Here is a 24,204-nt window from a genome sequence, read left to right as displayed (position 1 = left end):
CTGCGGTCTGATCGACGTCAATGCGTAGCCAATAGGAAAGCGAGAAACCACGTAGAGGCGTTTCCAGGAAGAGAGCAGTTACATTTTCCTGTAATGGCGGACCAGGCGGAGAGCGAGTCTATCGGGTTCAGCGACAACAGGTCAGATAACAACAAATAAAGACTTTCAATGAATACGAGAAGAGTGTAATATTAAGCACTCGTGGATAGTTCATATGCAGTTGTTGGGCGATTTTTTTTAGCCGAGGGGTTGTGGTAGACAGTGGATTTACTTGTGAATGTAGCCACGCCAGCTAACTAGCTTGTAGCTAACTAGCCTGTGTTACCAAGCGGCTCGCCTGTGATATTAGCTCGTGGCACGCGGTAAACACGGGCAGTTAGGTTAAACACAGACAGATATTTTATTTTCTTATCGGACTATTCAACTTACGAGACGCAATGAGTCAGACCGCTGCAGCCGCAAGGATAATGTGTCCACATTTTGCGCATATCTTAACGTTTCTTAGCAAGCTTGCTGAGCTATGCTACAGTCATTGGCACGCAGCGCCACAGAACTGACCGTCGGGTGTTTTGAATGAACGAGGTTCATTTTCTGAGAATAAACCATAAAGAGTTCATCATGTGCGATAGAACAAAATAAAAAAAACCCGCAAAGCTACATAACATACACTCACTCCCTAGGAAACAGCATTATTGCCAGTGTGATTGCATTTTTAGGGTAGGCTTCTTATTTACATTACACATGCCAAAGGATGTCGTACACACAACTGTAAAGTCATACATAGTTTATATTACAACTTCCTCAATTATAAACCTTGCCTTCAGTATAAATTGTCTTAAATAGTCTTAGGATGAGCATTGAGAACTACTTTGTATCACCTCCAGTTTAAAGATGGCCCTGCTTTCCTTTAGTGGGTTTGTTTTGTTTTGTTTTTTGTGGCATGAGCACAATTTTACTTTTGTAACTGTTCATGTAAAATCAATAATTGGGCTACATTTATCCCATTATGATTCACAAATAGCTGGACAAAAACAACTGAAAGCACCATCACCGGGTGATGTTATGACTTGACAGCTTGACCATAGTGAATATCATTATGATGTACAAATCCTCACTTTTAAGGTTTAAGCTTCAAGACGGTTTGATATTGTCCCTGATTACTAACGCGAAGCTATAATGTCACCAAGTTTTTGGGAAAGCATCTCAATGCCACTGAACACTCTTGTTGTGTTTCGTTGTACCAGAATGGCGCAGCAGGCAGTGCGGTTCCGCGGTCCTGCTCCTGCGCCTGCGCCAGCACCCGCACCCACCCAGACCCCAGTGTTGCGTGGCCCGCCGCCACTCCTTAGGCCACCGCCGCCTCCTTTTGGGATGATGAGGGGCCCCCCGCCACGTCCCCCGTTTGCACGTCCACCCTTCGACCACAACATGCCGCCCATGCCACCACCCGGAGGCATGCCACCGCCGATGGGACCTCCTCACCTACAGGTGACAGTTTCCGTTTTGTTTCCCTTTTACATGCAGTATGGATGGTGTTCTCCGTGTGACTAAGGCACAATGAGTTGTCTAAAGCTCTTTGTTATGGACATTTTTCTTTTGCTGAGTCTCAAAGAAAATACACAACAATTAAAATGGAGGAAGCTATTTTTATTATTATATGACATGGAATTTCAGTGTTCAAAGGAGATGCACTACTAACCTGGTTTAAACCTGTCAGAGGGTTGTAGCAGTAACTATTCATTGTGTTTCTGTTTATGCATGAGGAGCTGGACATGTGATTTGTCTTGAGCTTTACTCCTACAATAGCTATCCCTTGGGTATCCCTGAGTATATGGGCGTATTTAACACTTGGATCTCATCTTGTTTTGATTGTGGCCAACATATGTGTTGGAGAGAAGTGTCATTCATGCATGTCCTGTGTGACACAGCTACTTCTTATTAATCAGCGATGCAAAGTTTACAAAGAAACTGACCAAAAACAAAGCTTTAGTTCTTTCCGGTGTTACTGCATAAATCAATATCGGCCCTTCGAAAGAGACACAGGTCTCTGGGGTTGATGTTCTCTTTGGCCTCCGCCGTAATTGATTCTTTGATGCAGAGTCATTCTCTTTTGAATGATACATTATTGATGCACAGACCTCCTAATTTGAATTCAGAGGGTCCAATAAACATCAGCGGTTTGCCAAACAGTGCACTGCATATCTGACTAGGCACTTTCTGCACCACACACATACATATTCACATTTGCTCGGAGGACGCAGCGCTCTAATGGGGTCATTTAGAGCCACATCCATTCTCCTTACACTACAGCATGAGAGCCTAATGCTGGGCATATCTGTTTTTTTTCTGCAGAGACCTCCGTTCCTTCCTCCTCCCATTGGTAACATGCCGCCTCCTCCGGGGATGCTGTTTCCTCCTGGAATGCCTCCCGTTCCTGCATCTGGAAACCCAGCACTCAACCCTACAGAAGAGATCTGGGTGGAGAACAAGACGTCGGAGGGAAAGGTAGAGCGGACGTCCTTTGAAAGCAAACAGCAGGCTCCTTGAGGCACCAACAACTGTCACAATATTTACAATATTCTGTGTTTTGACATCAGATGTAGATGTTTAATTGTTGCTTGGCTTGATCACCTTCTCTTGTCTCCTCTCTGCAGGCATATTACTACAACGCCAGGACCAGAGAGTCCTCATGGAGTAAACCAGATGGTGTGAAGATCATCCAGCAGTCTGAGCTCAACCCTCTTCTTGTAGGGGGCGGTGGAGGTTCGGGTGCTAGTGCTGGGGTGACTGTAGCTGCCAGCTCAAGCAGCGTCAACACTACAGCCAGCACAGCAGCCTCGCCCACTCAGGCCCCGTCCACTACCCCCTCCAGTACACTCGCCTCCAGTGCAGACTCCATAACAACCCACTCCCCATCCCAGAATGTGACCATGGCAGGTAAGCGCACTCTCAAATCAAAAACGTTTACACACATTCACACACACATACGCAGAAACAGAACTAATGTTATGTTATTTGTTCTATAAAAAAAAAAAAAGCCACAGTTGTAGCAGACCTCACCCCTGTTGCCACAGTGACCTCAACTGTTCCTGTGTCCCCGGTCACCGTGGTGACTGTTTCCACGGTGCCATCGCCTGTCACAGCAGTGCAGACCGTGCCACTGTTGCCGGCAGCCCTGCCTCACAGTGTGGCCCAGCCGACCGCAGCCATACCTGCCTTCCCCCCTGTCATGGTGCCACCTTTCAGGGTGCCTTTGCCAGGCATGCACATCCCTCTACCAGGTAAGAATAACACAATAACATGAGTTTTAGTCCTGTTCTACAATAAATACTGCAGTAAGTGACATTGTAGAGCTATTGGTTGGCTAATTTCAGCTTGCTAGTCTTGCTGTGTAGCTCGCTTTTGCAACAGTCTACTGTTGTGTATTTCGTTCTGTATTTCTCGTGTACTAGTTATAGTGAAACTCAATTCTGTTCAGGTTTGCAAAGAGCAACAGCAGCAGAGTTTTGTCGCATTTGCTGCTTAAAATTAACATTTTGTGACAGTTTATAATCTCTGTGGAGAAGTTTTATTATTGTCCTTTTTTTTTTTGCTAACAACAAATTATACGGATAGTCTTTGGTGTCTGAGATGTGTAGTTTTACCACAATATTTCATCTCTGGCTGTCACATCTCGCTTAAGGCTTTGCTCTTTAACAGCTCTTCTCTGTCATCACACTTTTTTAATCCTAAACGCTCTCAGCTTTCAGGCCCGACGTTGCTCTCAGAGTCGGAGCTTCTGTCATGGTTTGCACTAATCTTGTTGCACGGTCTTGCTAGACTAGTCTTGTGAAACCAGTCTTGGAAGACCGCAGCGAAGAAAGAAAAAGTGATTTATGAATCGATACGCGATCAGATTCATCAAATATAGACTCGTTTGAATCAGAAAATCAATTCCCCTCCATTTTGATGTCATTTTAAGAGGCTCACACAGGTTGTCTTGATTAGTGCAAATGTATTTTCCAGGCTGGAAGTCATGGTGACTGAGATCCATGGTGTTGTTATGCATTCACTCAGAACCCTTTTCTTCCTAGAATAAATCTAGTAAATTGGAGCATACACTGTGCATATTCTCTACATCTTCAAACAACCTCACAGGTACAGAAACAGAGTAACCGCTGCGATAAAAACAATCACGCACAATCCAACATCTGGGTGTTGTTTGTCTGAGTGGGGGCCACGCACACCAACTCCGACACACCATGGTAGCTGATGTCTAGTGTCCTGCTGTGTTCAACCAGATGCTTGCTTGTCCGTTGTTCTTGCAGGTGTAGCAATGATGCAGATAGTAGGTGCACCCTGTGTAAAGGCAGGCCCCAGCGCCAACGGTAAACACCCAGCCGCTCGCCTCTCAGACCCACAGTAGATGGCATGGTAGTGAATGATGTCTACATGCGTCACATGGTGTATATGGAGACCCTCAGACAGTGGCATGGTATCGAATGCTGTGAATATGATCCATTCAGTGTAAAGTGGCGAAACTTCCTCCTTCACGACAGACAGACGCTCAACATTCAGTTTTGAGTGTGGTTTTACCGACAGATATTTAATATTTGCTTTATTCACTCCGGACATAAGTTCTTCATTAACGTCTTAAACACTTTCCAGATGTTTTACTGGAGACGTTTTCCCACAATTTCCCCTGTTTGAATCACACAAACAACAAAAGTTATTCTTGGATCGATCATTATTTAGCTTTCACTAAATGATAAATGCACTTTGTTTGCGCGTTGTCCCCAGGAACAGTCAGACTCATTATTTTACTTCAGATTAGACTCACGTTGGTTGTCAGGATCAGTTATTTCTAACTCGTTTGTCGACAAGTTGACAGGAAAAAATGTCTCTTTTTAGGAGCCATTAACGCTAGCTGCTGTTGTCTAGTGTGCTTGCGTAGTGTAGCTGTTAGGGCTACATGTTGTGATCATGTAGTTGTCTTTCTTTGTGGCATGGTTGTGTGTGTGTGTGTGTGTGTGTGTGTAGTCACTGCTTTGTTTGTGTATGTGGCCTGTGTTTGTCGTCAGACAGTTGAGATAGTGTGAACAGTTTCATCCTCAGCATTAGTCACATTTAATAATCTGTTTTACTTGACGACCCGGTGAATAGCGAGAATCTTTTTTTTTAAGTTGCAGCGAATCACTTTTATTCTCTCCCTCACCTTTTTGATTTTGTTAATTCACGTTTTAAGTGTCGTACCTGGGAAATGACATCACATACACTGCTGTATAAATTAACGCCGGTGTATTCTGGTGAATGCTGATGTTGGGTGGAAAAGACCACACTCTTCTGACCGTGTTGTGTCTCTTTGCTTTGTAACGACAGGCATGCTTCCTGGTATGGGCCCGCCTTTAGTTTCCATGATGCACCCTCAGCTGGCGCTGTCTGCAGCTCCTGCCTCCATGGCTGGATCTCTGCAGCTCCCCGAGTGGTCCGAGTACAAAACAGCCGATGGGAAAACGTACTACTACAACAACCGGACGCTGGAGTCCACCTGGGAGAAACCGCAGGCTGTTCTGGAGAAAGGTATGCGCGGCTGACTGGGGCTAACACAACCAACAAACAACATTATTGTGATAATCGTCTAGTCACCGATTATTTTTCTGATTAGTCGACTAATCGGATCAAACGTAAATTGTAGCTTATCTCACCAGCGTGCAGCTGCTCTTATATAACCATCAAGTGTTTAAGGCACAAGTTTTTCAGGTCAAGGACCCCAAACTGATGGAGAGATTAAGTAGGGACCCCCTACCTACCGTAGGTGTCGTATATTAAACTCAGCCCAGTGCTATGTCAGGGTTAATGGTCCATTATGTGAAGTTAATGGACGACACAGAGGCGTGAACCATCTGACGCGAAGCGGAGGACGGTTGCTTCCGCGAAGCATAAATAAATTTCAGATAATGGACACCTCGAAGGGCATTAACCCACTTATGCCGTGGTCACTTCCGAAATAAATAAATATTAGGTCAATTATTAATACGTTAATGTTGTTTTTAACCGTTTAAATCATAAGTTTTCACAAAAAGCAGCTGAGCAGACCATTTAACGTTACATTACGTGATACAAACTATCATTTCTGAAGGCTTATTACCGCGTGTGTGTCCAGAGGGTCATGGGATAGAGTCCACAGATCGTTTCCTAAATCGTTTTATTTGCAAGGAAGATGAAGTTCCCTATTCAGGGATACGAGGGTGATGGAAGCTGGTGTCTGTCCCACTCTTCCTGTAGCGCTTCGGCGTCGCCTTGAAAACAGCGTTACTTGTCTTGAATACCGTGTCGCTAATGATGTTTACGTCTCTTAAGTGTCGATTAACGCCGGCTCTCAGACTCCTAAAACTAGCAAAACTGCATTCTCCTCCTTCCTTGGTCGACTGGACAGCGTCTGTGTTTCTGTTGCCACGGTTACCAAAGCGTTTTAGCCAGCGCATTGATTGAGAACTGTCATCAGGTAATAAATAATCTTTATGGTTGTCCATTACCCCTTTTTAATGTGCACCCCACAGCCAATCAGAATCGAGGATTCACCCGGACCATGGTATAATTATAAATATACATTATTATTATCATTTAATTCAATATTAAGCTTTTCAGATAATACTCAGGTTAAATGTTTGTTTTTTATGTTTCAAACATGTGCAGCATAGTGTGGCATAAACACACCTAACTGGTGCATATATAGGTGATATATAATTGACAGATAAGAAAATAATTAACAGGTTTAAGTTTTAACTTTAAATGTAGGAGGGATCATCAAACCATTTTGGCCTCGGTAGTTAGACTGATGAGAGTGAGCTGCACTGTTGGCTTCTCTGTAACACCTTAGAACAATGGTTTAAGGTGTGTGCAAACTAAAAATAGAAACAATTAAGGTGATGGTGCATGCAATGTTTAATTAACTTTGCTGCTTGTACCAGCATTTCTGATATATTTAAATTAAAATGAAGCCATGACCTCACTGTAACATTACATCAAACACTTACGTGTACAACTTATATGTACTAAGGCCAGTGAAATCATCATGATTAGCCTTAAGCTAATTTACAGCTATAGGTTGTCATTAATGTTAGCAGCTAATTAGCGATTGTGCATCAGCGTCGTGCTGCCATGAAAGACGAGTTCTGCCTTGAAGATTGTGCTTTGCACATTCCTTTTCAGTCTTTCTGTCCTCGACACACAGAACAATGTACAAAGCACAATCCTGTACAAGGCAACAGGTACAGAAGTAGTTCAGAGAGAAAAGCAAAGCTTACTTAGTTAGTTGATGTAATCATGAGTAATCGACTGACTGTGAATGATGTCATATCTGTTTGGGAGGAAAGTTTAAATCAGATTGTGAGTGGCGCTAGTCAGGACTACACACACTTCACATTAGGGAGACCAAAAGGTTCAGAGGACGTTCCCATTAGTGATTACATGGAGTACTTTTTAATTGCCTCACGGTTTGTTTGTGTGCGTCCATTTCCTCCCTACAGAAAAAGAAGCAGAAAAGGCCAAGGAGCGCCTCGCCCAGGCCGAAGCTGAGGCGATGGAGATGGAGGATGAAGAAAACAAAGCAGAAGCCGCTAATAACGACAAGGAGGTGCGATGAAAATATTAGATGTGTACAAATCCTGAAAACTGAATTAAACATTGGGCTTTATGGTAGTAATGGTGAGAACTCTCTTTGTCGAGGAGACTAAGGAAGAAGAGATGACGGAGGAGGAAAAGGCAGCTCAGAAAGCCCGGCCCATAGCCACAAACCCCATCCCCGGCACACCATGGTACGCACCTCACATCACCACACACTCACTCACTCTGTGTCGCCCTGGACGTCTTCTATGTCCTCTTCTAATTCTTCTAATTGCTTTTAGGTGTGTGGTTTGGACGGGTGACGATCGCGTGTTCTTCTACAACCCAACGACGCGGCTTTCCATGTGGGACCGGCCCGAGGAGCTGGTCGGTCGATCTGACGTCGACAAGCACATTCAGGAGCCGCCGCACAAGAGAGGTCTGGAGGACGGCAAGAAGACAGGTGTGGACAGATTGATTTTGATTGCTCTGAATCGTGAGGTTTAAGCTGGGAAGTGTAATCATCAGCTGTTCTGTTCTTCAGTGATTGTAATGTTGTTTTGTTGCGTTCAGGCATCAATAAGGAGGAGCCAGAACTATCAATCGCTACTGAAGAGAGTCTGGACGAGGAGCCAAGCAAAGCCAAAAAGAGGAAGTAAGTCTCCCCTTCCTCTCGTCTTTTTCTTGTTGTCTGGTTTATTTGTAATTCCTCTCACCTCCTCTTGGTCTTCATCATTTTCTCGCCCTCACAGGAAGGAGGAAATCAAAGAGGCCGACACGGAGAAGGAGGCAGCGATGGAGGCAGAGCTCAGAGCTGCCAGAGAAAGAGCGATAGTGCCTCTGGAGGCCAGGATGACGCAGTTCAGAGAAATGCTGCTGGAGAGAGGGGTAACACAAAATATACACTGTTACATTATTTTAATACTGTTTCTTTAACAGGAGACACGTCAGGTTTTTCACCCACTGATCAAGTTTGAGATTTTGTGCTTCATTAACATGTCTTCTACCAAACTAGTTTTAAAAAACAGTCAAAATGCACATTTAGGTGATTATTTTACTAGTGTTGCGCCTCTAGTTCACTCCTAAATTCACTAAAAGTCAGCTTTATAAACATGCTCGTAGCTCTGTGAGTCTCGTCTGTACTCCGGCGTATGAGGTACAGTTGTGAAGCTCTTTTTCTCCTGCAGAAGTCTGTCAGGTCCAAATATGGTCACATCCTTCGTACAGGCAAACGGTCATGAAAGTACAAAGGTCAATCTGCAGCTAAACTTGAACTTTCATTGATTTGTGTCAATTTGTGACAACGTGTCATGTGATGGTCAATATTCTGCCGGTCTGTCAGAGACATTTAAAAATGCTGTCTTTTTCAAGAAGAGAGTTACAGCTCAAATTAGCAAGAAAAGTCAAAGAAAAGACACGTGAAGGAGAAGAGAGGGAAGTCAGACTCATCTGGTAAAAGGAGACAAAGGTGGAGATGATCAGTAATGGTTCATCATTCATTCATCATTCTTGTATGAATGAACTTATTGAAAATGTAATCTGATATTTTGATATTATATATGTTGAAATGACTATATGGTATGTTTTTAAGCAATTTTGTTTTGGTACATAATGTTTTTCAGTAAAATTATACATGATAAAAAAAAAGGTAAAGGTTGTTTACTCTGAACTACAAATCTCCGCTTCAGTAGCACTTACACACAGCAAACTTTCCAGATTTATTCCTTTCTACATTCTGCAGGTATTTACTGAGGGAATTTTTATATAATCATTCAGAGCCTGATTTATAGAACATTTTACTCCTAAAAACATGACAAAAAAATTTTGACTGTTGACAGTAATTTGTGATTTATGGATTGTTTTTAAAAAGAGATATGATAAATAAAATCCTCTCTGTAAATACCTGGAAATCTAATATGTTAACAAAATTAAACTTTAATTAAATTTTGAACCGTTCTGGACACATACGTGCAAATTAGCGCATATTTAAGTAGAAAACTCCTCATTTGCATTTTAAACATGAATTCACAAAAAAATTGTAAATACAAAACAATATTGTATTTATGTAAGTAATCAACTGGAGAAGTTTCACAGTGATATTTAGATATCTAGTGAAAGATTTTACCCTGTTCACCTGTAATGTCTCGCCTTGTCAGAGGACGCTGTCTGATCGCCTGCTACTTCTCATATTGAGTTGTTTGATTTGATGTTTTGCCAGGTCAGAATAAACCAGATAATACTTTATGATATATGTTAACGGTGTGTCTGTCCTACTTACAGGTGTCTGCGTTCTCAACGTGGGACAAGGAGCTTCATAAGATTGTGTTTGACCCACGTTACCTTCTCCTCAACCCAAAAGAACGGAAACAGGTCCAGTGTCTCTCATTCTCCTCGGTCTTACTCTCCCTCACTGTGTTGCCGCATTTATTTATTGATGCATTTATTTTAAATCATTCGGCGTTAGTCACGTGTTCATGTCCTCTTCAGGTGTTTGATCAGTATGTGAAGACGCGAGCGGAGGAGGAAAGGAAGGAGAAGAAGAACAAGCTGATGCAGGCCAAAGACGAGTTCAGGAGGATGATGGAGGAGGCGAAGCTCACGCCCAGGTAAAGGGACACGCCACATTTTCTACTGTTAGTTTCATGATGATGGTTGTTATTAATACATGTTGTATTAATACTGTAAATTGTAAAAGCTTTAATTGTGGTTGTTTTGTTTTAATCTCTGCAGAACAACATTTAGTGAATTTGCCGTGAAGCACGGCCGAGATCCGCGGTTTAAGACGATCGAGAAGATGAAGGACAGGGAGGCTATTTTCATCGAATTCATCACTGCCATGAGGAAGAGGGAGAAAGAGGACTCCAAATCCAGAGGAGAGAAGGTACCACTCACACACACTTCAATAACAATGTGCTCTGTTCCTGGAAAACTGTAGCTTTTACTACCATCTAGGGGTGAGCGATATGGCAAAAATATCATATCACGATTTTTAAAAAATAAAATCACGATTTCGATTTTATCACGATCTTAAATTGAAAAATGAAAAACAGACAATTTAGTCCAAAGAACCTTTCTTAATAGATTTTATTTTAAGTAGTCGCAGTTTTGCCTGCATGTGCAAACAATCAAGTTTAAGGTAAACAACAGCAACAACATTCTGATAAAGTGCACTCTTGCAAAAGTAGGTAACTGCTTCTTTTACCTCTTTCCATCACTTACGTGACTTGTCATACTTGTTAAACGCCTGTGTTAATGTTGACTGTTTTGGTCTTAAGATAGCTGCTGCCTCCGCCTGCGGTGCCGGTGCCGCCGGGCCTGTGTATTGTTTGGGATGCTTCCTCTTCAAATGATCGAACAGGTTCGACGTGCGAACCTGTTCTGTGCACAGAACATTTGCCTGCACTTCATCGGTTGAGGAAAATCCAAACCAATTCCATACAATGGATGTGAAATTTTTTTAGTGACCAACTCCGTTTGGCTTTCAGCCATGACTCCATGTGGCTACCGCTACACACATAAACAAGGAGGCAGGTAAGAAAGCGCATCACAGCCCCTAATTCGCTATGATTGGTTGGTCGGGTTGACGACGTAATACGTCTGGTGCGTCGGTGCATCAGCATAGAACTGTTTTATAAATTTATAGAATGTGCCCTCGACGATCCCACGATCTCTACAGTTTGACAGATCGTCTTCACGTTGTAATCGTTCACGATTTAATATCGTCATATCTCCCACCTCTACTTCCAGGTTACTTCCACCTGCAGGTTTGCCGCTCTGCTGCCGACTACGTTCGTGGGTAGATTTTTGAATTATGTTTGATGTGTGTTTGCTCCCAGGTGAAGCAAGACTTTTTCGACCTCCTGAGTGACCAGCACATCGAGGGAGGTCAGCGGTGGAGTAAAGTGAAGGAGAGGCTAGAGACGGATCCGCGGTACAAGGCCGTGGACAGCTCCGCACTCCGAGAAGAACTTTACAAACAGTTCATGGAAAAACAAGCCAAGGTAGGAGCAGCTGTTTGGACGGAAGAAGATTAAGTATAAGCTTCAGATTTTACACCGATCAGCCACTGACGGGAGAAGTAAATAACATTTAAATCATCTTCTGACAATTCACGGTTCTGCTGGGAATCTTTTGGACCTGGCATTGATTCATGTGGATGTTATTTAGACACATAATGTTGTGGCTGATTGGTTTATGTGCTCGTCCTCTCTGACCTGCCTACAATCAGCTGTAGAGTCATTGTTCAGAGTTGATCTAAACATTGATACGTTAGTTTTAAATGAATTTGGCGTCTGCCCGGTGAATCTTTTTCTCTCTGCTTGATCGTTTTATTCAGTAAATCTGTTCCTATAACAACAACGACACATTCAGAAATGCAGCACTGGCCCCAATAAAAGATGTTGTAATAACACCTGATATTCTTTATGAATGAAAAGTGTCGCCTGAAATCACGTAGCAGTTTAAACTCACCGTGTCCGTGATCTCCTGCAGAACGTGGACATCGAAAAGGAGCGAGAGATGGAGCGGCAGGCTCGTATCGAGGCCAGTCTCAGAGAGCGGGAGCGGGAGGTGCAGAAGGCCCGGTCTGAGCAGACCAAAGAGATCGACCGAGAGAGGGAGCAGCACAAGAGGGAGGAGGCCATCCAGCATTTCAAAGCTCTCATGTCCGATATGGTGAGGGGCTTTTTAGACGAGCTGTAATGTGATGAAACGTTATCATGCTGAATATTTGATGGATTTTACTTTTGTGGTTGTTTAGCATTAAATTATATTTACACGTCTTTCTTTTATTCGTCGCTGCTCAGGTACGTTCTTCGGATGCAACGTGGTCAGACACACGTCGCAACCTGCGGAAGGACCATCGCTGGGAGTCGGCGTCGCTCCTGGAGAGGGAGGAGAAGGAGAAGCTGTTTAATGAACACGTAGAAGCTCTGGCCAAGAAGAAGAAGGAACATTTCAGGCAGCTGCTGGATGAGACCAGCATGGTGAGACATAACAAAGTGAAGCTAAAATTACAGGTGTCAAGAGAAAATAGCTGGTTATACGGAGGTTGCATGTAATTTTTTTTGTCATTATCTGTAGATCACACTGACAACGACATGGAAGGAGGTGAAGAAGGTCATCAAGGAGGATCCTCGCTGTATTAAATTCTCCTCCAGTGACAGAGTGAGTATTTTGTTTGGTGACAAAAACCCTGGTTTGTCTACCTGGTGTCTCAAGTTGTCAGTTAGTTCTGTGATTTGAAACAGGTTTGTCAAATCGACGTCAGTCCTCAACATTTCCTTGTTCTGTTCAAATTAATTTTAAGCTCAGTACAGTCCCTGTTCTCTTTTAATTCCTTGTTTCACTTTAAAAACATCTGTACTCAGTTCCATCATCTTAGGGAGCAGCTCATCATGTTACTCCAATAAAACAACTTCAGCCTGAAGAGGATTTCACTGATATTGTTGTGTCCCTTAAATATTATAGTGAGTTTTTAATGTCTGATGTGTTCATGTGTCTTTTTTTTTAGAAGAGACAGCGGGAGTTTGAAGACTACATCAAAGACAAGTACATCACAGCCAAGGCTGACTTCAGAACTCTGCTAAAGGAGACCAAGTTCATCACATACAGGTGTGTACATTCACATACATATGCAATAATCAAAACACCTTTGTACCAAGTAGTTACACAGCAATGCACATAACCTGAGATGTCTCAAATGTCCTTTAACCCTTGGGGAGTTAGAATATTTGAAATATAGTGAATGTGGTGTTTAAAGAAGAAATGTGAACCAAACTCTGAGTAGCAGACGTTTAATTCACAGGGAAGCTGCTGTTTATAGTATCGTCCTCCTGTTTCTGAGCGCCTTCTGCCCGTCTCTCCTCCCCCAGGTCCAGAAAGCTGATCCAGGAGTCAGAGCAGCATTTTAAGGACGTGGAGAAGATTCTTCAGAACGACAAGCGGTACCTCGTCCTGGAGTGTGTCCCCGAGGAGCGCAGGAAGCTCATCATGTACTACATCGAAGACCTGGACCGCCGCGGCCCGCCGCCTCCCCCCACCGCATCTGAGCCCACCCGACGCTCCACCAAGTGACCAATCTCGTCTCCACCTCGGCCAGCGTCCTACTCCTCTTTGCCCTCCCTTTGGCCAGAGCATGACCTCCCCTCAGCGTCCCCTGAACCCCGCCTTCCAGGCCCGCGGCCGGCCTTGCAGTGTTAATGCTGGGGGTCACGTCACTTAGAGATGTACCATAGAGATGAACGGTTAAGGTCTCTGTGTTATGTCGCCTCTTAACCCTGAAATAGTCCTGTATTTAAGGCGACAGCAGGGAACAGAGGTTACCTGATCTCGAGGTGACCCTTGACCTCTCACCTCTGACTGACCACATTAGAGGGAGAGGGATAGTGATGAGGAGGCTGCTGCCTGAGCAGCCACACAGGTGTAAGATAGCCGATGTAAATGAAGATGAGTGTCTGAGTGTGTGTGTGTGCGTGCGTGTGTGTGTGCATATGTGAGTATGTGTGCATGTGTTTGAGGCGTCCTTCAGCCTTACTGCTCCACTGTGCCAGTCATTGTTTCAGCGGCTCAGTGTGAATGTTAGTTTCTGCTCAGTGGTTTACTCCGATGTTGCAGCAGTTTCTCTGTTAAATGAAATAAAGGCAACTTCCACTGTTTTTCAAAATGCTGCGCCGTGTGGTTGTGTGTTTGAACCATTTAATGTACTTTTTACTGGAGGAAGCTCAACGGTAAAATAACCCAGACATGGTCCTTGTTTGTTGCACAATAGCACAAATAGTAGAAACGTATCATAATGGCTTGAGTGGGACGTTCGTTAAGGACAATAGTTTTACTACCATCGCACCTGGGTCCAGATTGAGGTCACTGTTACTGTTGCAGACTGCAGCCAACAACCACACTAAAGTAAATGATCTATGGAGTCATAAAAGGCCAATAACAGTTAACTCCTGCACTTCAACTGAATATGGTTTGTAAATACATTTTGCTACACTTCATTTTAATTGCATTTTAATAACATGAATGTCAAATGAACAATAATTATGTAATAACTTCAGACTAAAGAAAGAAAAGCCTTTTTAAAGTAGCATTATCCACGCTCTCTGTCGTCTCCCACGTGGACGAGCTTTGCTGTGAATGAACGCGCGTCCACGGTGCCATTTCCGGGGGGCGGGTCATCGAACGCGGGTGTGACCACGTGACCGGTTGTAGCGATGGGAAGTTCGGCTCTTTCCTGAGAATCGTCTCTTTTCAAATGCTCTTCATTTAGTATTGTTTATAGCCCTGATAATTTAGCCCAATACATCAAATACATACGGTTTGATTGTTCATAAGCCCTTTGGCTTTCAATATTTTTATGAGAAGCCTGATGATTGCAGTTATTATGTCACAAAAGCATTATAACTTTTGTTCAATATTTCAATAAAACTTAAATTGAACAAACAAATGAGCAAAATACTGCAATCAAATCCCAACCAAACTCAGTAAACAAACAGTGCATATTGGCATCGAGAAAAAAAGAAATCAGATGCCTCAGTTTTGATGGGCTGATGTGATTTCTTTTCTCATTGACTGTCTGGACCTACTTCCTACAGCAACGCAGACCACAAGAGTCGGTTGGTCCACTTAATAGTAACATGCTTTTTTGTCTTTGTTTTCTTAACTGTTTTGGATGAATAAAGTTGGAACACATCAGGGAGAGATTAACTGAGGAGATTCGGATCAGATAAAAACATCTATATGACTCAACACTATTGTTGAAAGCGAAGCGGGAAGTAGAAACAAACAAACAAAACAAATCTAGTAACGATGACTAGCGTTGGGGATGGCGTTTTACAGAACAAGTCAGATTGATGAGGCCCAAGTATAAATTGTTTGCAGTTGTGTAGTCTAAGTGTGTAGGTTACGGCACCAAGATTTCTAGGGGTAATGGTCCTCACATAATGGTCCTCACATGTGACCGACCACATGGCGTGGCCATCAAAACAGACCTCGCTTGTGTCTGTGACTGTAAAGTACCAATAGGTAGAAAAGCGCTATATATAGAAAAAGGGACCATTTACTAAACAGTGGAGAACCGGCTCTCACTCGATGGGAATCGGCTCTTCTGATTCAGTACGAAGAACCGGCTCTTCTGAGTCACTACCAAGAATCGGCTCTTTTGCTCACAACACATCACTAGTGACCGGTTGTTCATTAGTGGATTGATCTGCACCATCACCATTGTCAGGACATCCTTTGTGCAGAATCCTGAACCCATCCACACTTTAAACTGCTTCGTTTAGATAATATAGCATGTGAATATATAATTATCCTGAGCGCACCGTAGAGCCAGAGGAGTCGACTCGTTGTGTTTTATAAAGGTCGCTCGCTGTTGTCCGCTATGGACGGCTCTCTGCTCCAGCTGTTCGCCGTGATGCTGGCAGCCTGCTCGGCTGTGGGAGACCCGGAGGGACCCGCTCATGTGGACGGAGCTCCACCTTCAAAAATAGGCAAGGAAAGCAGCGTGCTAACGTAGCCTAGCTGTGTCTGTTAGCCTGCTGTCAGCTACTCTTCATGTTTAGAGTTAATTAACCACTTCTAGAGATGCATTCATATACGTATATTTATATTATTTATATGAATGAATTATATATACATGTATATTAATTGTAGGCCTACATGTTTTGATGTGAGCTGGTATAAACACTTCCTCAGGTAGGCCACTGTAGGTAGCCTCCATTGTTGTGATGCTAGCTGTGTCTCCCCAGGTCATTTGCCCGAAGTAGATGTAAGTCTACAATGATGAGAATAAAATCACGTGGGTCAGGGTTCAGGTGGACTCTGTGATGTGGCCCCCATCACAGACACACATATCCCCATGTCACAGTGTCACATGACTTATAATTAACATTTATTGCAACAACCCAAAACATTTCTTTAAGTGAACAATCATGTTGGCAAAACCACAAGATCATTGGTGTAGGAACTCAAAGTCACGTCCTAAAGAGGCCAATATGCTGTCATAACAATAAATGAATATGTCTGATCACTGGCTCCTGTACTGGGTGGAGTATTTTAGGCAGTAAATAAACAATTAGTTGTAAAAGTAGACCTGTCTGGGAAGAATATTCAAGTGGACAGATTTTAGGGGCTTTGACAAGGGCCAGGTTGTGATGGATATGTCTCTGAATCAGAGTATGTCCTAAACTGCAGCTCTTTTAGGGTTGTCTCTAGTCCTCTGTGATTGGTACCTATCTACAGATCACCAAGGAAGGAAAAGAAATGAACCGACAATGACAGGATCGCTGACATTCGAGCTGCTGTAACTCAAGTTGCAGAAGATGTTGATGCTTTTTCTGATAGAAATATGAGCCTCACACATTGTTTTGTGTGGGGCTGTGTAGCTTCAGACAGTCAGGGTGTTCACACTGATGCTCACCGTCAAATCTGCCTAAAATGGATATGGTGGTATTAACAGTATTTTGAATAGCAGGGTTACAAATCAAACATGTTAATAGTATTTAAGACAGATTATGCAATAGGGTCTCCAACCAGCACTGCAAAACCAATAGTATCAATGAAAGATGATGAAAAAAAAAATAAAATAAAAATCTAGTTGGTACCATAATGGTGATCAAAACAGTGGTCACAACCTAAACGCAGGCACTGCAAGAAGTTAGCGTAATAAAGGAGTTAGTAAAGTTAGCGTAATGAAAGAGGCTCCCATGATCAGACCTGAATCATATAAACACTACAGTTCCCACTATCCTGAAAGTCTTCAGCAGGGGGTCTGCGACCCCTGGGGAGTCCATGGATGTACTGCAGGGGGGTCACAAAATCCTTGGTTGATTAGACATTTTTTATATATATTTTTTTATATAATTTTCCTACACATTAAAATTTCTTTAAATACATATTAACATAAATCTGATATATTTTATTAAAGGGATAAATCCAGAAGCACTCTGCAATGTTAGCAGAAAAGAAGCTAACAGTGTAGCTCACTCCCAACTTCATCTTTTAATTTCATATGTATGTGTATAATACTGTTACATGTTTGAAAAAAAAAAAAATTTGATAGCTATAGAACAGACACATAGTACCCCCATAGTTTGGGGGGCCTTGTCCCAATAAATGTTGAAGGCAACACATCCTCAGCTATCTGTAGAAGTAGTAGATGTACTGTAGATATGGCTGATCACTAAACTGTGGAATAATAAGAAACAGTTATTTCAATCAATTCTGTATGATTGATCATACTCTCATTTCACACTTCCTCTCTGATCATCTGTGCATCTCCAGCGGTGGTCGGAGCGGGAATAGGAGGCAGCTCCACCGCCCATTTCCTGCGGCAGCACTTCGGGCCCGAGGTTCAGGTGGACGTTTTTGAGAGGTCAGAGGTCGGAGGCCGTCTCGCCACCGTGACCGTCAATCACAATGACTACGAGTCTGGAGGATCCATCATTCATTCGCTGAACCTCCACATGCAGGAGTTCGTCAAGCAGCTGGGTGAGTGGACACACAGTCCTGTAACGCACAAGGAATAAAGACCAAGGGGTCCTTTTTTTGGTTCTATTTATAGGACATTGCAGTTTGTTTAACAGTGAATGGTAAAAAGCAAGTTAAATCAAGAATGTTTAATTACTCAAATTAACACAACACAACTGTGTGTATCTTGTCCTTCTGTCGCCCCGTGCTCACCCCTCAAGGTTTGAAGTACCGTCGCAATGTGGCGGGGAAGACGGCGGTTTTTAACGGAGACGAGATGATTCTGGAGGAGACGGACTGGTACCTGTTGGACCTGTTCCGGCTCTGGTGGCGCTACGGCATCAGCTTCATTCGCCTGCAGATGTGGGTGGAGGAGATTATGGAGAAATTCATGAGGTAAGCCGGAGATATTAATGCCCCGATTGTTGCTTAGTCTCTGCAGCTGTTGCTTGGCATTCTGGGTAATAGCTGACATGGCTGAACTAAAGCCTGCTTGATGCCCCCCGTGTCATCTGTCTGTGGTGCGCTCTGCTAGAGTTGATTCCTGCCTGTTTCTGGTGTCGGTGACATTATTTGATAGTGAAGGTAACACGAAGAGAAGCTTTGTAAAAACAATCACCCAAGGCAGAGGATGAACGCACAACACTGCCTTCTAGTGTCGTTAGTCAGCGTCTGGACCCTATTTTGAGCTGTCTGCTCTCTCCCATGCCTGAGGCCTCTGCAGCCGTAATCGCTGCAAAACTTTGAAACATCGTGTGACTTTCCGAGCCTGAAGTTTGCGCAAATGATGTGGCAAAAAATCCTAACAAATGCAGTCATTTCGAATATTAGACAAAAACTGCCAGAACATATCAAATCACTTGCTTCCATAATTCAATTTCCTCAGCGTTATTCCTCCTCCTCTGTCGTCACTCGCTGACGTCTGTTTCCTCCCTTAGCAAATTATTCATTTCTTTTTTTATTTTTTTTATTTTTTAAAGAAATCCATCTACTTAATATATTTAGCGGTAAAAACTTTTGTTTTTTGTGTGTGCATGTACGCCAAAGGATCTACAAGTACCAGGCCCACGGCTACGCCTTCAGCTCCGTGGAGGAGCTGCTGGACTCCCTCGGGGGCAGCGGCTTCATCAACATGACCCGCAGGCCGCTCTCAGACTCGCTGCTGGAGCTGGGTGTGTCGCAGCGCTTCATCGACGAGGTCATCGCGCCCGTCATGAGGATCAACTACGGACAGAACGTCAGCATCCCCGCTTTTGTAGGTCAGCTGAGAGGAAAGGAAACGAGGAGTGAGGGGCCCGGCGAGAAGGGAAGCGAATTTAGGACTAGTTACGTGGTTGAGGGCGTCCGTTCCCTGCTGATGTAGGTCAGGAGGGAGGAAAGGCTGAGGAAGGAAAAGATTAAGGGAGGTACGGGAGGAGAGGGGAGTCGAGAATAGAAGAAAGGAAAGCAAGGTGAGAGGAGAGGGTGGCCTGTGGGAGCGAGAAGACAGGAAGGCATGTAGGCAGCTGATAATTGGTTTATAGCACTTGGCACGGTCTCATATGACTGTGTGTTTGTGTGTGTGTGTGTGTGTGTGTGTGTTTTAGGCGCTGTGTCTTTAGCTGGTGCCCAGAACAACCTGTGGGCGGTGGAAGGAGGCAACAAGCTGGTGTGTTCTGGCCTGCTGAAGATGGCCAATGCTAACCTGCTACAGGCGCAAGTCACCTCCATCTCCCCCGTCCACTCAGGTACCCCCACCCTGATGTTTCCTGACTGTTGCTGCCGATCCGTTCAGCTTCATTAGGATTTAGGCCGCTCCTGAGATGAATGTTTGCCCTTCTGCACCGCATGAAACAAGGGGACAGAGAGCAGCACGACAAAATTACCTGTTACGTGTTATTAAAACCAGCATAGGAGCATAGGTCTGCAACAGGGGGTCCGGGACCCCTAGGGGATCAGCAGAGATACTGCAGGGGGGAGGTGCTAAAATCTTTGGTTGATTAGATATTTTTTTTATATGTTTGCTTTCAATTTCTCAAAAATCTCCCCACACACATTTAAATACACATTAACATGAATCCAACGTATTTCAGTAAAGGTATAAATGGAGGCAGATGACGTTATCTTTCAGTCAACACTTCCCTCACTCAGCGATACAGGAGCTGCCCAGCCAAAACCTGTCAGTCTAAGCCTCCTGTACGCAATTGGCCGAGAGCCTAGTCAGTCCCCAGGTGAAATCCCAGAGCACGCTGCGATATTAGCAGAAGAGAAGCCAACAGTGCAGCTCGCTTCCATCCGAGGCCTTAATGGTGATCCACTGTCCCTACTACATTTAGCTATGTTTAAAATTATAACTTAAAGCTGTCATCTGTATCTAGCCTATATATGTGCCAGTCGCGCTGCACAGATAACTTGATTATTTAATCACTGTCATCTTAAAATAGCTCAGGCTGATTCCAGCAAAGTCAAAGCTGTCACTGCAGTTTCATGTGGAATGACAAACCCCAAACAATAGTTGCAGTTGGACAATCACACCAACGTTTCCTGGCAACTTCATTCTTACAGAGAGTTTTCAGGAATGCAATAATATCTGCAGCAGTGGGTTTCTGCATAAACGTCACAATAATTAAATTAACCCTCTAGAACCTTAGAATTACCGTAACTCTGTAGTTTGTGCCAGTGACAAAATTCAAAGTGTGGCTGAACACTGGGAAGCTGCGCTCGTGTCTGGAAGACCTTTGTGACGTCTGAAGGGTATAACCGACCTCGCTTTCACCAGCGAATTCCTCCAAACGACTCTCTCTTCCTGGGTCTCACCGGTCTTGCATCACCCCACAACCTGCAGCCAACAGCAGCATTGCATCATAATTACCGTAACGGCAGCTTTTTTTTTTTTTCCTCCCAGAAAGCGCAACTTCCCAGTGTTCAGCCAGTTTAGGTCCTAAAGGCTTAATTTAAGAACCGAAATAAATTTGAATAAAATATGGAATTTGCATTGGTGAACCGAAGCTTCACATATGTAATTGAAAGGCCCTTATAAATAAAATGGATCCTCTCTTATCATTAGGGAATATTTTCTATAGCAGATGCTTCCAGATGAACTCCTGCAGTGGACTGTGATGCATAATGTTGACACTGTCTTTGTGTGTTTCTACTACAGGGGAGTCGCTCCAGTATCAGCTGAGCTACACCACAGCAGCGGGGTCGGGTTCGGAGCTGTATGACATCGTGGTGTTGGCGACGCCGCTCCAGGCCAGTGTCAAGTCCGAGGTCCAGTTCCAGGGTTTCACGCCTCCTTTCGACCAGCTGCCCGGCCGCTACCACAGCACCGTAGCGACCATCGTCCACGGCTACCTCAACACCACTTTCTTCGGTTTCCCGGACCCGCGCCTGTTCCCGTTCGCCAGCGTCTTGACCACCGAGACCCCGGACCTGTTCTTCAACAGCGTGGCTAGCGTGTGCCCCGTCAACATCTCGGCGGGTTTCCGGCGTAAGCAGCCGCAGGAGGCTGGAGTCTACAAAGTGTTCTCACCGCAGCCTCTGGACAAGTCCCAACTCAAAACACTGTTCAGGTCAGCCGCTATTATTAGGTTTACCACAACACATTCACATTCAGAAAGCTAGAACCAATGAACGTTGGGTATCTTTCGTAAAGCAGGTTCTCCTTCCTTTACTGTAGGTCGTACTACTCGGTGCAGGTGACGGAGTGGCAGGCCTACCCTCGCTACGGCAGCAGCCAGGGCCTCCCACCTGTGGAGCTCCATCCCAACCTCTACTACCTCAACGGCATCGAGTGGGCCGGCAGCGCCATGGAGATGAGCGCCGTGGCCGCCAAGAACATCGCCCTGCTGGCCTACCACCGCTGGAACAGGCAGACGGACATGGTGGACCAGAAGGACCTGATGCACCGGATCAAGACGGAGCTATGACCTCGTCCTCGCCCAAAGGCCATGGCACCGTCGCACAAAGATACAAAATGAAAGCGGGTGGAGTCAGAGAAAGGGTTTTCTGTTGAGTCGTGGGTATTTTGCAAAAAATCCGAAGCTGGAGAGAAGTTCGACCAATGATCGTGTTTTGTTAAAATTCGAGCTGCTTTTGCGACGTTCGTCTTAGAATGTGAGTTAAAGAAGAATGAGAATACGCCTTTAAAGACGCCTTTTTGACTTTGCAGATTGTTTCATTCTTTCTAAAAGCGAGAAATGCCGCAGTTTTTGTCTGGGGGATTTACAGCCGGTGCCAGTTGGTGGTTTTCATCCAAAAGTTAATCTGCATTGAGGTTTTCTTTGCCAAGAAAACACCAGCTGATATACGGTGCATCTCGGTATGACGTGTTTTTTTAATTTTTTTTATGAGTTGCTTGTATAATGTCGGCGCTGATCTTAGGTCACAGATACTGCTCTGTGTAAATAAATCCAAAAGGAATGACGGCATATTGTAGAGCTGAATCCCAGACGATAAAGAGAGATAGGGACAGGACCCCCCAGGAGTCCGGGCACTGGTTGGACAACATAGATAAGTAGCATGTGGATGGAGGAGAGACCACCTGGGGGAGGAGGGTTGAAGGCAGAGTGACAAAGGACTTGATTGGAGAAGGATTCGACAAGAGTGGTGATGTAAATATTGAGAAGTAATGTGTTATTTCAAGCGAGGGAAGGCAGGAGAGATGTGGAAATAGAGCGACGGGGCCGAACCGCTCTCTCTGTGAGGTCACGGTGATCTTGACATTTGAACACCGAAATCCGATCACGTCATCCTCGAGTCCAGAGGGATGTTTGCGCTCAGCTGCAAATATGAAGGAAATTCCTTTAAGATGATCCCGACACATCTTGACCTAGAGACGAGGAGACAACCGCGTGGGTGGACACGGAAATGCATTTTTAAGATGTGACAGAAATGTGTTCGGCTTCTACTTAAGTTGCATCTAACCAGAGCTGCGGCGCGGCTGTCACTGTCCGTAAATGTAAGGAATGCTAATGCACTTGCTGTTGGCACCAGTGAGATCTCGTTGAAGTAATCTCCGCAGGATTTGTGTTTTTTTTTTTTGTGTGTGTGTAAATTAATAATCATTCAGTGTCTCATGGCGGCGGCCGCTGGTGCTATGCTCCACTGCCCCTTTCATCAGACTATTTCATTATCTCCGCCTTCCTGCTGCTTTTGTTGCGTAATCCAGCGGAAAGAATTTTTTTTAGGATCGGAGCCAACCAGCTTTCACACTGGACTGAATAAAAGCAGAGGGCAGATCTGCTGCTGCCGCCGCTGCTGCTGCTGCTGCTGGTGGTGATGACATTTTTTCCTTTTCTCTAGAGCCTTAAAGCATTGTAGAGATCCTGTTTCTGTCCCATAAGGACTGTAATCTTGTAGCAACACATGAGAAGCTCCTACAAAAGCCAACTAAAAACATGGTGTGACGAATAATAAACTACCAGCAGTTTATTATTCTCATAAGACTTTTTTTTTTATTGTTATTTCTAATTTATATCAGCGAAGCTCAGGCCGAGGCCACGGGACGTCTGGATTCGCAAGCTCTCGAACTGAAACGTCTTCAAAAGGCTTCGGTTATAATAATGTGATTGTGTCCTGTGACGGGCAACGCCACATCCCTTTAATCTGATAACACAGCTTTAAAACGGCGCTGTGGCGTCAGAAAAAGATGATGGAAAATGGCTGAAATGAAGACTCATCGAGTTCTGAACGGCCGCCTTCTTTTGTAATTCAAGGCCTTTTTGGTCGACAGAAGCTTCTGTTTGGTGTAAATATGTGAAAAGGTCGGGCCTGTGTGATTAAAAACCTGTTAAAAAAACAATGCACCGTTCAAACGCACATGAAGATTCCCAAATAAATGCCAGCTTGCTGACTTTTGAGTGTCTTTAAACTCACTTTATTGTATTAAAAGCTCTAAAAACGGGTTTAAAGTTCCTAAAAAGAGCCGTAAGTAACACAGGAATCCTGCACAAATAAACTTGACTTGGGACTATTTAATCAAAATACTACGTCCAAGATCATAATGAGCCTTCACTTCATCTTTGGGTTGTTTTTACATAGTGACCACAAGCACAGGACAAACACAAAAATAAACGTTCCTTCGTGTTTTTTGATTAGCGGTGGATGAGGTGCGAGAAGATGCCCTGCTTTTAAAATCCTAAAAAGCGTTCAGCAAAAATGTACTGAACTGTT

General features: G+C 44.1%; 2 protein-coding genes across 5 annotated transcripts; both read left to right on the top strand.

The window, feature by feature from the left end:
* Positions 1–7: 7 nt before the first annotated feature.
* On the top strand, positions 8–14,248 carry tcerg1b (transcription elongation regulator 1b (CA150)). 4 transcript variants are annotated; one of them, XM_047606464.1, is made up of 22 exons: positions 8–140; positions 1,245–1,488; positions 2,353–2,505; positions 2,655–2,937; positions 3,039–3,140; positions 3,171–3,281; positions 4,308–4,367; positions 5,359–5,559; positions 7,509–7,615; positions 7,711–7,796; positions 7,887–8,047; positions 8,158–8,239; positions 8,337–8,472; positions 9,865–9,954; positions 10,072–10,190; positions 10,315–10,465; positions 11,421–11,585; positions 12,076–12,258; positions 12,390–12,569; positions 12,667–12,750; positions 13,097–13,197; positions 13,458–14,248. In XM_047606464.1, the coding sequence occupies exons 1-22, from the start codon at positions 94–96 to the stop codon at positions 13,657–13,659; spliced, it is 3,048 nt and encodes a 1,015-aa protein (XP_047462420.1). In that variant the 5' UTR covers positions 8–93; the 3' UTR covers positions 13,660–14,248. The 4 variants fall into 4 exon arrangements, with proteins under 4 accessions (XP_047462420.1, XP_047462422.1, XP_047462419.1 ...); XM_047606466.1 differs by lacking the exon at positions 4,308–4,367; XM_047606463.1 differs by having other exon boundaries at positions 3,039–3,281.
* A 1,530-nt stretch (positions 14,249–15,778) lies between these two features.
* Positions 15,779–23,884, top strand: LOC125021720 (prenylcysteine oxidase-like). The gene is made up of 7 exons (XM_047607874.1): positions 15,779–16,073; positions 17,866–18,072; positions 18,273–18,447; positions 19,099–19,310; positions 19,638–19,778; positions 21,191–21,602; positions 21,710–23,884. Exons 1-7 carry the CDS (start codon positions 15,965–15,967, stop codon positions 21,957–21,959), a joined length of 1,506 nt encoding a protein of 501 aa, XP_047463830.1. The 5' UTR covers positions 15,779–15,964; the 3' UTR covers positions 21,960–23,884.
* Positions 23,885–24,204: the final 320 nt, after the last annotated feature.

The sequence above is a fragment of the Mugil cephalus genome, chromosome 15 (genome assembly GCF_022458985.1).
Source record: "Mugil cephalus isolate CIBA_MC_2020 chromosome 15, CIBA_Mcephalus_1.1, whole genome shotgun sequence".
In the NCBI taxonomy this organism is placed as follows: Eukaryota; Metazoa; Chordata; class Actinopteri; order Mugiliformes; family Mugilidae; genus Mugil; species Mugil cephalus.
Note: the sequence above shows the minus strand (reverse complement) of the source record. Positions and strands in the feature narration are given on the sequence as shown.

Excerpts from the sequence above, each read along its gene's own strand:
- tcerg1b (XM_047606463.1), top strand. The coding sequence starts at position 94 with ATGGCGGACCAGGCGGAGAGCGAGTCTATCGGGTTCAGCGACAACAG. Across the intron at positions 7,797-7,886 it reads CCCATCCCCGGCACACCATG|GTGTGTGGTTTGGACGGGTG; the intron begins GTACGCACCTCA and ends AATTGCTTTTAG. Across the intron at positions 8,473-9,864 it reads AAATGCTGCTGGAGAGAGGG|GTGTCTGCGTTCTCAACGTG; the intron begins GTAACACAAAAT and ends TCCTACTTACAG.
- LOC125021720 (XM_047607874.1), top strand. The coding sequence starts at position 15,965 with ATGGACGGCTCTCTGCTCCAGCTGTTCGCCGTGATGCTGGCAGCCTGC. Across the intron at positions 16,074-17,865 it reads AGCTCCACCTTCAAAAATAG|CGGTGGTCGGAGCGGGAATA; the intron begins GCAAGGAAAGCA and ends GTGCATCTCCAG. Across the intron at positions 19,779-21,190 it reads CATCTCCCCCGTCCACTCAG|GGGAGTCGCTCCAGTATCAG; the intron begins GTACCCCCACCC and ends TTTCTACTACAG.